This window comes from Centruroides vittatus, unplaced genomic scaffold, assembly GCF_030686945.1.
Source record: "Centruroides vittatus isolate TY-2023 unplaced genomic scaffold, ASM3068694v2 scaffold_386, whole genome shotgun sequence".
NCBI classification, from domain to species: Eukaryota; Metazoa; Arthropoda; class Arachnida; order Scorpiones; family Buthidae; genus Centruroides; species Centruroides vittatus.
In genome coordinates this window covers 390,553-407,613 of record NW_027122706.1, presented here as the reverse complement: position 1 = coordinate 407,613, position 17,061 = coordinate 390,553, and the positions used below count along the sequence as shown (strand labels likewise).

Sequence of the window (17,061 nt, the reverse complement as noted above, 5' to 3'; positions counted from 1 at the left end):
GGTGATGCAGCACCAAAAGCACCTTCCCTAGATATGCCCCTGATATAGAGCTACATATATTACTAAAAGTACAAACTGCTATGGTGCTGCTTGGCATTATATCATGGCACACTAGTGTGCTATGATTCCCAGTTGAAAACCGCTGATTTTTTACTTGCTGTCATAGCTTTTTAGATTTAGCACTACAATTTGGTTTTAGTACCAAAACATGATGATAAATCTAGGTTAGAGATAAATAAAGCATTTGCATTATTCATATTAATAGTATACCTTCCAATTATCTTGTATGTATGCTCTTCTTTCTCTCTCTTGAACTAGTTACCAAAACACAGGTTAATATCATTTCTGTTCTAGATTAGAAATGAATGAATGGAGCATATTTTTTATTGCATGTTTATATTCCTGCAATTAAAGGTTTAACTTGTAGCCTCAAAAAAAAAAAAAAAAAACAGAAAAAGTATTTTTTCATCCTGCATTCAGTCATTCCTATCCCTTTATCAAATCACTCTTAATTCATAACTATGGTTTAGTAGCATTCAAGAAAGACTCAGAAATCACATCAGATGCTATTGGTGTTGCTGTAAGTGTAATAGACTAAGGGTGCTAATTGTCTTCTATCATATTACATTAAAATATGTTTACAAAGCCTGCCAGAAACTACACAATATTTTTTTTTTAAATTCTCAATTATACAATCAAAATATTGATAGATAATTAAGTTCTTTTTCTATAATCCACTTCTAATTTGGAATTTCATGCTGAAATTTTCTAGTAAAACTAGAAAATATATGCTTTCTTTCTCCAGAATATCATAACATTAATAATGAATCTGTTTATTCTCTCTACAATGATTAAAAAAATTTACCTCTAATTCTACTAAACAAGGTGAGGCTGTAAGAAAAAGAATGCTTGTTTCTGCAATAACATCTTTTCTTTTTCGTGCATCAAAGACACAATTTTAAAACTGAAATCTTGCTACACCTGGACCCAGCGCCGGATTAAGCCTCTAGACAAAATTTAAATTGGGGCCCCATTTAAATAAGTTGCTTCTAAACAAATCTTATATAATGTGACATTAGCGTAGCTAGCATCGGTGACACCCAGTGCAGATATCGTGGTGTCACCCCAAGTCACACTGTAGCAAGGACGACGCCAGCCAATGGGTAAGGGGGGGCAAGATGATGTAAACTGATAGAGGATATGAATTGTATGTAGGTAAAATAGAAACGATTCATAAAGTTTTAATCATTTACTATGTACCGGAAAAGAAATATCTCAAATAAAACATTTTCTTTAACTTAAAAAGAAGCCTAAGAAGATTATTTTAATTAAAACTTAGCATTTAAATAACTTTTTCGAATTTCTAGGGGAGGGCAACTACCCCTCTGCCCCTCCCTCTGGCGACGCCCTTGCACTGTAGTGTCACCCTTTTTAACTCTTTTATAAAACACTATTGAATTGTAATATCTTCGCACTCAAGTAACACGAACGCTATATCGAATATGCGATGTCACGACGTATAAGTTTAGATTTAGAAAATAAATCATAACCATATATTAGTACTACCACGAGAGGCAGCCCTAGGAATATTTCTAGATGGTAAGAAAGATCTCGTGGCGCAGATTACTTCTGACGCACGGATGGCTGTTGATTTTTTTTTTTTTAGATAATGGCTAGTCGAGCGGAGCTTAGTAGAAATTGTTAAATACAGCCTTTTCTGTCCTATCTAATTTCTTAGATAATTTTTAACTCGTTTTGAAACAGAGAAATCTTCTGCACTGAAGCCGGGCCCCTCCGACTTACGGGCCCTAGACATTTGCTTACTTTGCCTATTCGATAATCCGGCCCTGCCTGGACCAAACAATATTTCTATATAATTCAGCTAATTTACTCTTTCTAATGTTAAAAATGACTTTAAAATGGCATTATGATGCAGAGGAGTATAAAAGTGGAGCTGTCTAACATTATTTGTTTCATGGAATTTATATTGTTTTTTAACTTGGTCTTATTTAACAAAATTTAATAAAATCGATTATTTAAAAATTCTCTCTGTATATGTAAAAGAATCTAAAAATCTAGTCATGGTGCATCTCAGAATTGAGGAAATGCAAAAAATTACTTGTGGCAGCCAATATGGTAAAAATAAAATTTCATTATATTTAAATTATTGTTTGGAAATTATTCATATTTTATTTTTTTAATAATATTTTTACAAACCTGAAAAATGGACTCCTATCCCGACAAAGACTAAGGAACTGTTCATCTCGATACATATAACGTAGATCATTTTTACAGCCTACAAGAACAATTGGAGTATTGGGACAAAATCTTCGTATTTCAGGATACCAAACAACCTTACAATTTCGTAATGAAGTAGGATTTGCAATTGAAAAACACAACAGTACCACATCTGATCTGTAAATTATATTTTTTTGAATATTAATATAAAAATTATCTTTTACTAATTTATATAAAATGAATGGAATAATTAGTTACAGTTACTTTATATGTAAAATTGTAAAATAATTTTTTCTTATGAAGTGTGTTTTTTTTTAATCATTTGTTCTAATATAGCATTTATCAATCTTTTAAAGTCCAAGGACCAGTAAAATGTCTGAAAAAAATTGTATGGACCACTAATTTATATAGGCCTAATTTTTTTAAACCTGTGTGAGTATTACGAACATTTGGAACATACTGTATCATTTATAACATAATAAATCTAAAATCATGTTTTGAATACATAATTTGAACATAATTAAACTGGAAGTAAACTATTAAATGTGAATCATCATTAAATAAAATTTTAATATTTAGTAATTTAAATCTGCCTGTGGACCACCTGTCCCACCATCACAGATTGAGAAATGTTGTTCTAATATGATTATTACTAAATGAATGCTGAAAATTTTCAGGCCAGAATTAGCCTAGTTATAATCATTTCAATAAAGTTTATTAAAATTCAAGTAAATACAAAAATTATGTATTTTTTTATGAATAGCATTGTTTTCAGAAGAAGCAATCTAAATGTTCTTTTTATATTACATTGTAAATTAAGGACATAAAATTTTAATTGATTACATTAGCATTTTCATACACTCATGTACAAAAAATGGCTATATTAATGACTATGCTTTATTTCAGAAACTATTGTTCAGAAAAGTGTAAAACTTAACATACAGTATAAACAGAATACTTTATTCTTTATGAAACAAAACAAGTAAAAACAAATTTTAGTCAAATAACAAAGTTTAATCTAAATTATTAAATCAAAAACAATACAACAAGGTTTAGTACTTTTTCTTAAATCTTTTTGCACAGAACATGATTAATATAGTGTGTGGTTGCCTCCTGCATGCAGATACACTGCACTGCAATTGCTTATGCTTGTTATAACATTGTTTATCAGTTAAGTGTGTAAAAAAATTATTATAATAATAAAATTTATAATTTTTCACAAACAATAACAGAAATATATACATAATTAACAAAATATTTGTTTAGTTTTTTACTAATAACAATTAGCAAAATATAATGATTCATATTAAAAAAAAATTATAATGTTTAATAATTTAGTATGTTATACTTTAAATATAAAATTTTTATTACCAGTATTTTAAGGATAACTACAGAAAAAAAAAATTTATAAAGACACAAAACAATTAAATTCAAAAGTTATACTTCTTACCTGCCATAGGCAAATCTTCTATCTTTTTCATGATCTCCAAATGTATCCCATAAACGAAGAGAAACATTCACATTATCTACAACTTCCCAAGATCTTTCAAGTACCTAAACAAATAAAAATTATTCTTTTATATTTAAATTTCCTAACAGAGATAAACAATTCTTATTTGTATCAAAAGTTTCAGTATTTATATTTGCATAAATTATATCACAAGCATAAATCTTTGATCTACTTGGCAACAAACATCTACTAGAAAGGAAATTTCTTCCACATCTTAAATATTTGCTTTATACCCTTCTATGATAATTTGACAAGAATCAATTAATATAATATTTTTATGTAAGTTGATTTCATAAAACATTGCAAATTTTATGATAACTTTGCTAGTACAAGTAATGAAAAAAAAAAAAACAGAAAAATACAGTTTCACCTTCTTGCCAACACCACATTTTTGATTCAGAAATTAATTTGATTGTTTTTATCTAAGTGTTAATAGCCAGCAAATATTTATGCTAACAAGAAGCAATGAATAATATACTGTATTTTTATAATTTTAATTTGTTATATATAATCATTTTATCACTTAGATCATTATTATAACAAAATTTTTTATTGTAATTTAAATTCTGTAGAGGTTTTATTTGCAAATAAATGATTTATAATATCAAGTAAAATAGTATATTGAAATAATATTAATCTTCAATCTTTCATAAACTTTATATCAATTTCTACCTTATTGAAGTGATTATATAATATTAAAATAAACTGTCCAGAAAGTTTGTGATGATTTAAAATATTCTGATAATTATATATAATGACCACTTACTGATTACATTATATTTTATGCAAAATGATATATATAGCATAAAACAATGTTTGAATGAATAAATTAGCTCAAAGTATATTATGTCATGCAAAATAAACATTCAATCACTCAATTTTCAGAGGCCTGTTTTTAAGAAAAGCTTGAGAAGTGAGTCTATTATTTGGACAAGGATCTGTTTGTGTTTAGGTCTATGTGCTCACTAAGTTTTGTTTGAATTGGAGATCCGAACTTCTGGCCCTCTCCTTGTGAGTGAAAGCATTGGATTGTCACAGAAATAAGTGCATTATTCTAAGAGAAGAGTATATCAAAAATTTAAAAAAAAACCAGATTTTGTGTTTTATTATGTCTGATTCCGAGAACTTTCCAAACCACTTATGCATATAGAAAAAAATATTAAGAAGTATTTTTAAAAATGAAAAAAATTTTAGTAAATACACAGAAGAAAGTTTAAAAAATACTCCTTGGTTTTATAAATCTGTTAGTTTACATTTATTATGGAAATAATGACATTAAAATTGTTGTAACTTGGTTACATTGATCATAAAGTCTCGTTTTAATTTGATAATTAACAAAAATATAACTTACATCTTTGTATATTCTATATTGATCAATAGCCCATACTGTTGGTATGTGAGTTGTCATTAATTGACTGAGAGTAAACCGGGTGTCACATGCTCGAGCACAAATTAACCTTGTCTTCCCAACAGCAGTATCACCCACCACCACACATTTGACAAGTTCCTGATGAGGTTGTTCATTATCCATGGCCATCAAGCATATGTTGTCATCCACTTAAAATGCAGCTAGATCTATAATAGAGAAAATATGGAAGAAAAATTTTTATATTGAAAATTATATAGTAAAATAATTATAAGATATATTTCCATTACAAGTGATAAATTTAGCTCTATTTAAACTAAATGTTTAAAAACATTCTAAGGATACAACTAACATAGCCTGTAAGAATGATGATGGTTTATATCAGGGATGGGCAACCTTTTTCTACGTAAGGGTCGCATTTCAAAACTTTTGAATTGATGCGGGCCGCACACGAGAAAAGAGGGGGGAACTATCGGTAAATCACAATTCTTTATTCATATATAATTATAAATTAGCATATGTATACTTAATGTAGCTTCTGGCACCGATTTAAACATAATATATCGGAAATATTTGGTTAAATATTAGTCACCGCTAGTTTTAAATTAGTTTCCATGTGTCTGTTAGCCGGTTTATTGTTTTAATTTTTACTAAATTCATTGTGAAAAAACTTTTCACAAATATAAGTTGTAGAAAATAACGTTTGAATTTTTGTCGAATATCTCATTAAGCTGGGAAATTGTTATATTTATTCATATTTTATGCCACGTGGGCCACAAAAAATATTACTGTGGGCCGCATGCGGCCCGAGGGCTGCGGGTTGCCCATCCCTGGTTTATATGAAGCCAAAAACATCTATGATATAAATATCATGTTAAATCATCTGCAGGAGGACATAAACAGCAAAAAATAAGAATAAACAATTTTGTTATATTATGATTTCAATGGTTCAGTGCAATACTAAGTTAATTATAATTTGTGAAATTTTGCAGGAAGATAAAACAACACTTCTGATTGTTACTATAAATCATAATGTATACATATAAAATACCTGATTATACAGTAATATGAGTTTTTTTATTCTCTCCAGGATACTTAAATTTGTTTTATGCAATTTTGGCAATAAATGACTAGGTTATATTCCTCATTAAACAGTTTTTCATAATTCCAGGCTGTTGAGGGCCTAGAATTTCTTACATTTTTCAACATAAAACCTATACATCTTTTGGCAGCTATGAATACAAATTAAATTAAATTACAATTATATTATAATTATAGTATGTGATATAAATGAATTATTCTTTCATAATAGGAGAACATCAATTTTTACTGATTTTATTATTTAATAAATATATAATAGCAACAAAAATTTAAAAATAAAAATTGTTTTTACTTATAAAATTTTTCATCAAGACCAAACTGATCATAACAAACTTGCATTCCTAGCCCAAATTCAACTAGAAGTAAACACAATTTGTTTAACTAGGATCATAAGTGTAGTTATAATATTTAAGGACAAGCTAACAATATAGTTTTTCTGCCACCATACTGTAACATGACCTATGCTCAGCTAGCACATACGAATCTTAAAATTTGCAGTTATAATGATAGGGTTTTAATTTCCCTAGGCTTTTTATACAATGTAGCAGATATAATCTTATTTTCCCAAATGAATGTCATCTGTCATCTTCTGTGTTCCCGAGTATTATAAATTCGTTTTTGACCATTTTCACAGTACAATAGTATTGCACTGAACTGCCAATTTAAAACAATAGAAATTTGATTCATTGGGCTTTATAAGCATATGAAAAATAAGAAAAAATGTCTTAACATTATGATATCATTATATACATAAATGTAATTCCAGAATATATCAATATATCCACTAAAGAGAAATAAGTAACATATATTGATTTTCTAATTAAATATTGTTATATTCAATTAGACCATATTACTCTTCTTTAGCAATATAAATGGGAAAATCATTAGTAAATTTATTTCTATTAAAACTAATATTGACTGTTGTTAATTAATCTTTGTACACTTTTTAATTTTCAGCCTTATCTCTTTTGAATGCATTTGTTTTAGTAAATTTATTATAATTTACAATTATATTTTAAATATATTTGACAATTTCAAAAAATTATCAAATTCACCATACTTCTCTCTCTTCAGAATTCCATCCAAAGAAATAACCACCCACACTTCTCATCCAATACTGTCTACTCTTCATTTCTTGAGAACTTTATTTAGAATGTTAAATTTCACTTCTTTTGCAAAATATTATTTTATGTCTTTTGATTATTTCATCACTACATAGATTACTATATATTCAACCATGGTCTTTCAATTAAAGTGTTATCAAAGACATTTTGTATTTACATTCTTTTCAATTTTTTTATATTTCTAATTTGAAATCTATTCTAGTTCTAGTTCCTATTCTTTTATTTATTAACCAGGTTGAAAACATTAGTGTTTCTCCAACCTTACCCAATGTTAATTAAAGGTATATTGCTTACTTCATTAGATTAACTATACTATGTCTAGTTCAACTTTGTATACATGTTAATGAAACATAGGTTATCATTATTGTAAAATGGGCCAGTAGGGAACACACCTCAACTTAAAAAATCCATTGTGTACCCCATGAGAGGTTATTTTAGAACTCTGATCTCTAACAAACAAGACAGCAAACTTCTGAGGGAATTTATTAAGGCTCATCAAAGTGTAGTCCAGATAGAATCTGAGCCATCAAAGTGTCTGAATTATGGACCTACAGTATATTTTCCACGTCGTCATAGTTGTCGTCTTGTCACTTGCCTAACTCCTAACTGTCAACTTTCCACATGAGAACGTATTCTCTGTTTAGTTCTCAGACGCCATTCTCATCACCTTTGCCCTAAAGTGCCTCAAAAAGAACAACAACACTACGAGAATTCGAACAGTTTCCGCTCGGATCGCCTATCACCCAGTAACAACTTTTACTTGGTGCGCTATCTTCCCTTGTATTTGTGCCGGGTCCTGTGGACTATCGATATCGACGCCGGGATTAATACTGTGGCTTACGCCGTTACCGAAATCGTCGTTAGTGCCAGAACGCCAGGACTGAGACTCTCGTCGTTAGGTCCAGGAACGTCGCTCTCCGCCCGACAGATTCACCGAACATCCTTTCAACAAGGTATTTATCGCCACGCGAACTCTCTTGTAAGCTCTCTCTCTCTAAATCGCGTTGCTAGACCCCACTGGTGTACATAAATCATGCTCGAAATAAGTATACGTTATGTTTTTGTTAAAATGGCCTCTGTTATCTCCGGAGCATTATCCCGTCCTCCATCCCGAATCCAATCGCCCTAAACGCGACCGCTCGCGCGTCCGTTCGTGGAACCGCTGCAGCTTCCGTGTCAGCTGAGACACGGTGGTGTCAGTCCTGATGTCACACCAAAGAGGTGCTGACCCCCCGGTCACACAAGTCTATCTGAGTAAAGAGCTGCACACTCAAATGAGATGCAGAGGAGTCTCTTCAGTAGATCCATAAAAGCAGTAAGAGGCTGAGGAAGAAAGTTTCTGTCAGCTCAGATGTTTATAAAAGTGATCAAAACTAATCACAACACTGACCAAAAAGTAAACCAGATTCTGATTAACAGTCAAAACACAAAACATCTGTATTTTATTCAGAGAGCAGGCTATGCAAAAAAATCTTACTCTGCTTTGAACCGGGAATTAACCTCCACTACTTAGAATCAGAGGAGGCCCTAGCAAGGTTTTCAAGTGGTGTGAGATCTCATTGAGGTGCCCCCTACTGTAGAGACTAAACTGTACATAGAGACTAAAGATAACATACATTTTTTACATTATTAATAACTCAGACCTCTGAAAGATTTTTGATATTTATTTGAAAGGTTAACAGTCTACAACATTAAGTGTAAATTTTACGCTATATGTGTATACCTTTGAAATGTGCTCAACCCAGCTCACAGTTGTATAGAATTTATTTTGGCAGGTAGGGTTAAGTAGTAATAAGGTGATTGAGTTTTTTTTTTGTGCAGATGATCCTATCATTGCATTTTCTGAGCCCCCATGATGGTGCCTGGTGCAGTCACATCGTTCGCACTGCCCTAGGGCCACCCCTGTTTAGAATGATTGGAGGTAGTCCAATCTTTAACAACTCTAAAGAATATATTATAAGAAATACAAAGAGTTGATTCATGCCCAACAAAGGGATATGAAGCACCCTACATAAACTAAAGTATTTCTAGTGGGATGATGCATATAAATTACATAATATAAAACTAATAAGTAAGATTATTATAAAACTAATCATAAAGGCAATGAATACAAATGTGATAAGTGTATAATAATAAAGCAATGAAAAACACACAAAGGAAATCATCATCCTAACAGAAGAAGTTTTAAAGAGATAGCTATATAGTGATTGAAAACCAATAATTTTAAAATAGATGCATTCTAATAGGTAATTATAAAATGACTAAAACTTTCAAATTTATATTTATTGAGTAACGATATAGACAATATTAGAGACAATTAATCACATTTAAATTCATGAACACTTAGAAATACTAGTTAATAAAGTAAAAAATGAACATTACTAATAATGAAAAACCTAATAAAACTGTAACTATTAGATTTATAACTATAGTAGTATTCCTATTAGATATATGTTAATAATTTCATATTTTCATATATAATAAAATAAAAAGAAAAAGAGTTCTTTTTATTTATTTAATATTTAGAGAGTTAGATTTGTTCTAAATGTTTAAAAATTGAAATATTGTGACTGTTTTGTTAATTCTTATCTCTATCTTATATATGTACTGAAATTAAATGAAGAATTCATTGCATAAATTCTATTTAACCAATTTAGTACTGCATATTTTATAATTCAAGCTTTGGCTTTTAATAAATTTTAATAACTACATAAATACTGAAATTTACCTACAATTTCTCCCTCTATTTCTATTTTTTTTTAAGTATATACAAGGCAATCCATTTGAGAGGAGAAATTTGAAAGCTGTCATAATAAACACATTAGTTGTATGAAGTTCAAATTCTGCCACAATGGTGAGGTAAGACATTGAGTAGTTTTATAAAGAGAAAAAAATGAAAATGGCATTGATTTTGGTGTTGATTCTGTTGCATCAACCATCACAGTCTTTTCCTAGGCTATGTAGTAATGAAGCAGAAACAAGGGCTTTCTTTCTCATGATCATGCTTATGATTATTAAAGTGTTACTTCATGATTCACCTCATTTCTTCAAGTGTGTAATACGGACATATTACACAATCATACTTAGGTACCTTCCTAAAATCAAACATGACAAAACTCATATTTAATAACCATACAAACTCAAACTTTGCATACCAAAGGATATACTTTGTGTGTTGCTCCAGTTTCATTTTTGTCGTGTGACAAAACTATCCAATGAAACTCCTATTTTATCTTGCAATTGTGGCAGAATTTGAACTTCATATAACTAATGTGTTTATTATGACACAGCTTTCAAATTGTCTCTATCCAAATGGATTACCCTGTACAAATACATGGAATCAGATTTTAAAAACATTTAAATACTTGATACATAAATTTTATATTCCTAAATTATATTTTGGGTATTTAGGATTTTTTAGAGTATTTTTTCCTATTTAAGAAATTTTTTGTTAAATTATATATTGTAGTTATTATTTTATTTCTTATGCCATTCTATACAAAAGCATTGAATACAATTCTCTGGTAATGAAAAATTAGTGCTAGTAATTATTAGTGACTGGCTATTGACTGAAAATAAAAACTCAAGTAGCTCTTTAGATGTCAATATCATCAAGACATTATCAACTGAATAGGGATGTTACAAAACAATTGTGACAGCTGTTTTTTTAATATGCTAATGCTAAGACTAATAGTAATAACAATAATAATGACAAAAATGATGATGAAACTATAGTCACTCTTACACATAGCAAAATGACAGACTGAAAAATTGTACTTTGATCCTATGTAAGTAAAACACAGTCATAATCAATAGCAAAGTTACTTTTTAGCTTTCAGTTTTATCTGTTATTGTTTCACAATTTCAGGAGAGAGAACAAAAACCATCATATCTTGAAACTTGTAACACTATACAAATGCATAATAAAAAATATTATTATTTAATGTATTTTAATTATCATTTAATTTTTGAGTCAGAACAAAATAAAACATTTCAATCTCTGAATATGAGTATTTCTAGGTTAAGACATGTTTGTTATTTTTTTTTTTGTATAATAGAAAATCTCATAAATCTCACAATCTTTCAAAGCCTTCATAATAGAAATTCATTAACATATGAAACAACATGTAATAATTAATCATAAACCTTCAAAAATATAATGATTTTAAAATTATTATTAGAAGAATGCTGCAATTTATACAAAATAATGTTCAACATTTTCATTTACAATTTTAAGATTTATAAAACAACAATAGTATCAGTTTAAAATTTAAACTTGAAAATATTCACTACAGTGTGAAATTAACATAACGAAGAACGACGTGCACTGAATCAACACATGGCCAGGGTGGCATTTGTGTTAATGACATACACGCAAAAGTTATACTAAAATAAAAATCATTAACTTTTCACGAAACGAAGTCAATATATCATTAAGAATCTAAAAAACAAAATATACAGATCTAGTTTATATAAAAGCATTATAATATTGCAATTTTCAAAAATTTCATACCTCCTATATATATCATTCGAATAAAATTCAAATTTTAAAATTATAGTACTAACGATAAAAATTGTTTAAATTATTTTATCAGAAATTTTTGGTAAAAATATACAATAATAAATTTTATGCTGACTTATACATTGTTTACTATAATGAAAATATCGAAAAATAAAATTTCAGAATACCTTAAAGAATAAAAAATAACAGTAAGACAGCACTGAAATATAATACTAAGTACAATCAACTTAAGAGTTGTGTTTTTTTCGCGATAAGAATGGAGTTGTTTTTAAAGTTACTCACCTGTGTCTACTGCGTCGTGAAGTTTCAAAACAAAACAATCACGTGTTTACGAGTGTCAGTTTTTCGCACCCGCAAAAAAAAGTACAAACAACACATCGAATACATTAAAGAACTGTCATTAGAAACTATATTCTAAAATAGCTTTATTGTTATTTTATTTAATCTCAAATAGATTAAATAAAATAACAAACATTACATTACTACTATCGTCTTTAAATCAATTCGATTTACAGAATTTTTCGATGAATGTACTTAGCTGAATCAAACCTGATACAATACAAATCGATAAAAAGTTTAAAAATATCTTACTCTGAACATTTGCCAATGAAAAGTGTTTACTTCACATGTCACGCAATACCGAAGTAAGTTACGCAGAGCTACTAACTCACTGGTCTCCCACAGCGAATATATTTAGAGGCAGGAATTTTAGATGTGTTTTTACCCCAAGAGAAATAAAAATGATAAATTTATAATCTACACTATGAATATAAATAAATAGTTATTATTATAATAATGTATTAATATTACGTTTATCCTCATATAGTAAATTTAAAACTCTTGAAAGTAGATACGACATACAAGTTCAAAAGTAATGGTTACGTAAAAAATAATGTAAATAATATATCTGCTGATTGATTCATAATCTAACCTTCACGTACCGTACGTTAAAAAAGCATATTACATCGTCGTTTGTAATAAATTCAACATATCCCGATTAACATCTATAACAAGTAAAACGGCAAAGCCGTATTTGGAAGAAGACTATGTCTCGGAGACTCATTACTAAGCGGAATCACTGACGCTCAAGTGGGTCTAGTTCTCATTCTCCAATCTTTGGTATCGCTGGTTTTGAGCGCGATCGTTCAAACTTCGCCTGCCACGGCCCACGAGCATGGGCGTAGCCAGGAAGGGGCATGAATGGCACGGCCCCCCACTTAACCTGGTGCCCCTCCCAGAAAATTATAGCCTCTATTAGGCCCTTCATAACAAAACCCTGGCTACGCCAATGCCCACGAGGTCGTCCACGATGCATTTTCGGTGAAATTAACCTATCCAATGTCGAAATTTCTTTCAGTTGCGTGTCGGCCCGGGTTGAATTTTTGTCGATGCCTAACGAAAATTTCCCATTTTTGAAAAAAATAATTGTGGCTATTGTACCGTCCGAAATTATTATTTTGTTTATTTTGCACAAACAATATACAGTTTAACCCGATTATAACGTCATCGGATGTAACGACAACCCTAATATAACGTCTTTTGCGGCGTGGCTAAAATCTGTACGCGGCAAGTTTCGCTGCGAGGCGGAATTGGTCTGGATTGCGTCCTACCTTGTCCGTGATGTCCACGTTGACCTCAACCACGTGTTCTGCGGTAAAAATTAACTGAGAAACTGATCCAGGCAAATAATTTACTTTATTTGGATCGGCTACGTTACATTTACAATAGTGTCGGGATACAATACAAATCCAACATCGGCACGACTGTCGACTCGAAAGGTTAACTAACGTGAAGTGAAAAGCTGTCTCTCCTTGTTGGAGTTCGGGAGCAAAGGGAGGTCAGAGGGCGAAGGTCACGCGGTGGCGCTCTCTGCCCTATATGTCAAATTTTTATCGGTCCCACAATTTTACTATACTAGATAATGTTAAAAATCCCACTTGTAACGACATAAAACCCTGTTTTAACATCATATTTGAAGCACTCCCAAATTTACAAAATTAGATTACAAATTTTATTTAACAAAGAAAATACTACGTGTTCAGTCCTAAGGTCAGAGTTCGCTTCTAGAACGACTGTGGTTGGTACTCTCACCATCTGACTTCGGTGGGGTGAGGTGCCTGTTTTGCCTGTTTGTAGAAAGAGTGTAGCCATTTTGTATTTTATTTTGACTCGATTCTCGGTCCCCTGACTACCTACAAGTCTGGATTTTTTTATGCGCAAATGATTTGGGCACCTAATACTCTGTGCCAAATTGCAACTCCTGACATGTACTCCTTCATACCTCTAAGCTGGTAACACAGGCCGGCAGTACGATTTAGTCTTGTCAAATATTCAATTTTAATTAATTATATGTCCAAAGCATTGATCAGAATAATTCAACTTGCAAAATAATTATTATATTAATCTAAGTTATTTATATTACGAACAATTATTCACGAAATCATTTCACTTTTGAATTATTCAGTAATATAGAAAAATTTGCAGCTATTCAGACTATAAATGATGGATATTAGATAAAATAATTCATAAAAAAAACTTCTAGTAATTCTTTCGTTATTATTACTGTCAGATTTTCTGAAACTTCAAGTCTACTGAAGAAATAAAGAATACACACTGAAAACTATTATGGAACTATGCTTCATAATAGTTCTGTTTCTACATGAAATAACCTATTTAATATCGGTACTTTATTTTCAAAGCTCATGGAAATTCATTAATATCTTTTTTTTTTTTTTTATAAAGAACTTTTAAAGAAAGGATATTAAACCGTAATGAATAATTAACAACATATTCTAAGCTATACTTGAAAGCGAAATTCGATCATTTTTTTTTACGATACATCTTAAGGTTGTCATTTATTGAATTCATTTACAATCAAATAAGATTATATCCAAGAGAATCGATACAGTTTGGAAGATAATTCTTTTCATGCGATATACTTTGTCGTTTCTAGGATGTTATAAATATATATATATATATATGCTACAGAATATGAATATATATATACTGTAGCATATTCTAATAAATAAAGATGAAAAATAAAATAACAAATTCAAAAAATCCTTTAATGTTTTCTAACATTTTGTCTCTTTATAAATAACTTAGTTTATGTATATTATATATGATCATTCCTATTAAATTTGTATGTTATTTGAAAAACTTGCATAGTTTTCATATAATAACCATGGCTATAGAATCTCGTGAGAAATCCGAATTCATTCTCGCAGACCTGCTGATAGAAAAGTCCAATCTTAATGTAAAATTGAAGTGGTCCACATAACTTAATGTGTCCAAATACAGTTTCTTCAGGAAACAAAACTAATTCTCACTTTTTTAAATCTCCATCCGATACTATTATATTAATATTCTATTAGAATAAAAATGATTTCTGAACAAAGCCATGCGATCCACAAAGAAAGGACTTTAGGATTTAACCGCCATCTGGAAAGAAAACGTTAATAAAACAATATGTAGTATATAACATATTTATTTTTTAGCTATTCAGTTCCTCCTTAGTGGCTGTATTATGTTACTATATATTCCTATATTGTAAAAATTAATAAACTTTATAATGAAAAAGTATATATATATGATCAAAGTTCAGATTGATTATGTCATTACTAGAAGTTTCTTTGTTCTCAAACAGATATGACAAGATGTGAATACAATTAATGACATAATTGTGTGATATTGTATAGATTTTTCTCATGACATAAACGTTTCAATAGTTTTCATGACAATCTCTAGAAAACTCTACTATTCGCGATTAATTAATATACAGAAGTTAGAAAAAATGAAGCATCATTCACGGATAAGTCCCGGAATTATTATAAAATTTTGAAACAGGCATTCTATAAAGTTTTCCTCATGTAGACCTATTTTATTTAAGAAAATTTTACTTTTATTTTTCGTAAACTTTTACAAAAACTTTTAAACAAACTTTTTTTTGGAAAACAGGAGTTTTTACTATTCAGACAAAAATAATAGTACCAAAATAATTTACAAGAAAAGATATTTTTCTAATTAATACGGATTAAATTTTTGTTATATGCTTTTATATATTTAAAACATTCATTTTAAAAATGAGTTACGTCTGAATTGAATTGGATTGATGGGATAAGGAAACGCAACACATAAACGATTTGCCAAGAGGGATGACTTTCTATAGGAAACTGGTCCCTACTTATGGTATTATGTAAAAAAAAAAAAAAAAAAAAAAAAATCGGGAAACTCCACATGGACAAACCATCCGTCAGAGAGGCCCAATACCAATTACGAAGGATTTAGTGGTTTTATCCACTCGGCCATTAATGGACAGTTACACCTTGTTAACGATAGTGAATACGTAATTCTTTGTATTATTATTCTATTTTCTTGTATATTATAATAATACATAAATTCAATATTTGTAATCAAGTCTTTCATAATTATGTACTGAATAAATAATACGTACCATAAGACTTATTACTGATACATTTAGTAGATACACTAACCATATAGTAATAACTATGATTTAATAAACAAGATTCGTTCAAATAAAAGAATTAAGATTTTCTTTCTTTGTTCAATGGAATATTCCCAAAAGAAAATTTGTAAGTCATCTTACCCCGACTTTATAAGGATAAAAATTAAAAATAAAGAATTTAACACTCTTTTCAATGATTATATATTATAATATTTCATTACTTGTAAGAAAATAATGAAATATTGCAATTGCTATTGCTAAACTGGCAATTTTGGCATAATTTATAAATAAACTGCTTTAAATTTACATAAATTTTCAAAAATATTTTAGAAATTTAATAGATTATTGAATAATTTTCAGTAAAACATAATTAATATTTATTATTATAATAATAATTTAATAACCATTAATTAGATGTTAATCAATATACAATTTATTAATTAATATCTAATTGAAAATTCCACAATAAAATTAAATGTTTAGATATATTAATTTGTATATTGTATTTGAATTTTACAGAAATAATTTCCTCTCTTAATCTTCCAATGATGAAATATATAATAAATAATAAAGAGTAACATTTTATTTAGCTTTCGATAAAAAGTGTATTGCTATAAAATTATAATGATGCAAATATATTTTTAAAAATTCAGAACATATGATTATTATATCAAAATTCATTAATCTTATATTTATTCGTAGAACTATTACCATCAGAAATAATTTTAATTTCAA

General features: G+C 29.2%; 1 protein-coding gene across 6 annotated transcripts in view; it reads right to left on the bottom strand.

Moving 5' to 3' along the window:
- Nucleotides 1-17,061, bottom strand: part of LOC136988919 (rho-related BTB domain-containing protein 1-like) — a 128,638-nt gene that overhangs the window by 58,995 nt on the left and 52,582 nt on the right. For 2 of the 6 annotated variants that reach the window (XM_067286932.1, XM_067286938.1), the window contains exons 1-4: nucleotides 12,453-12,570; nucleotides 5,100-5,323; nucleotides 3,689-3,792; nucleotides 2,218-2,415 (exon numbers count right to left, since the gene is read on the bottom strand). In XM_067286932.1, the coding sequence (XP_067143033.1) occupies nucleotides 2,218-2,415; nucleotides 3,689-3,792; nucleotides 5,100-5,285 (488 nt within the window). In that variant the 5' untranslated portion in view covers nucleotides 5,286-5,323; nucleotides 12,453-12,570. The other 4 variants (XM_067286933.1, XM_067286936.1, XM_067286934.1 and 1 more) reach the window with 3 other exon arrangements.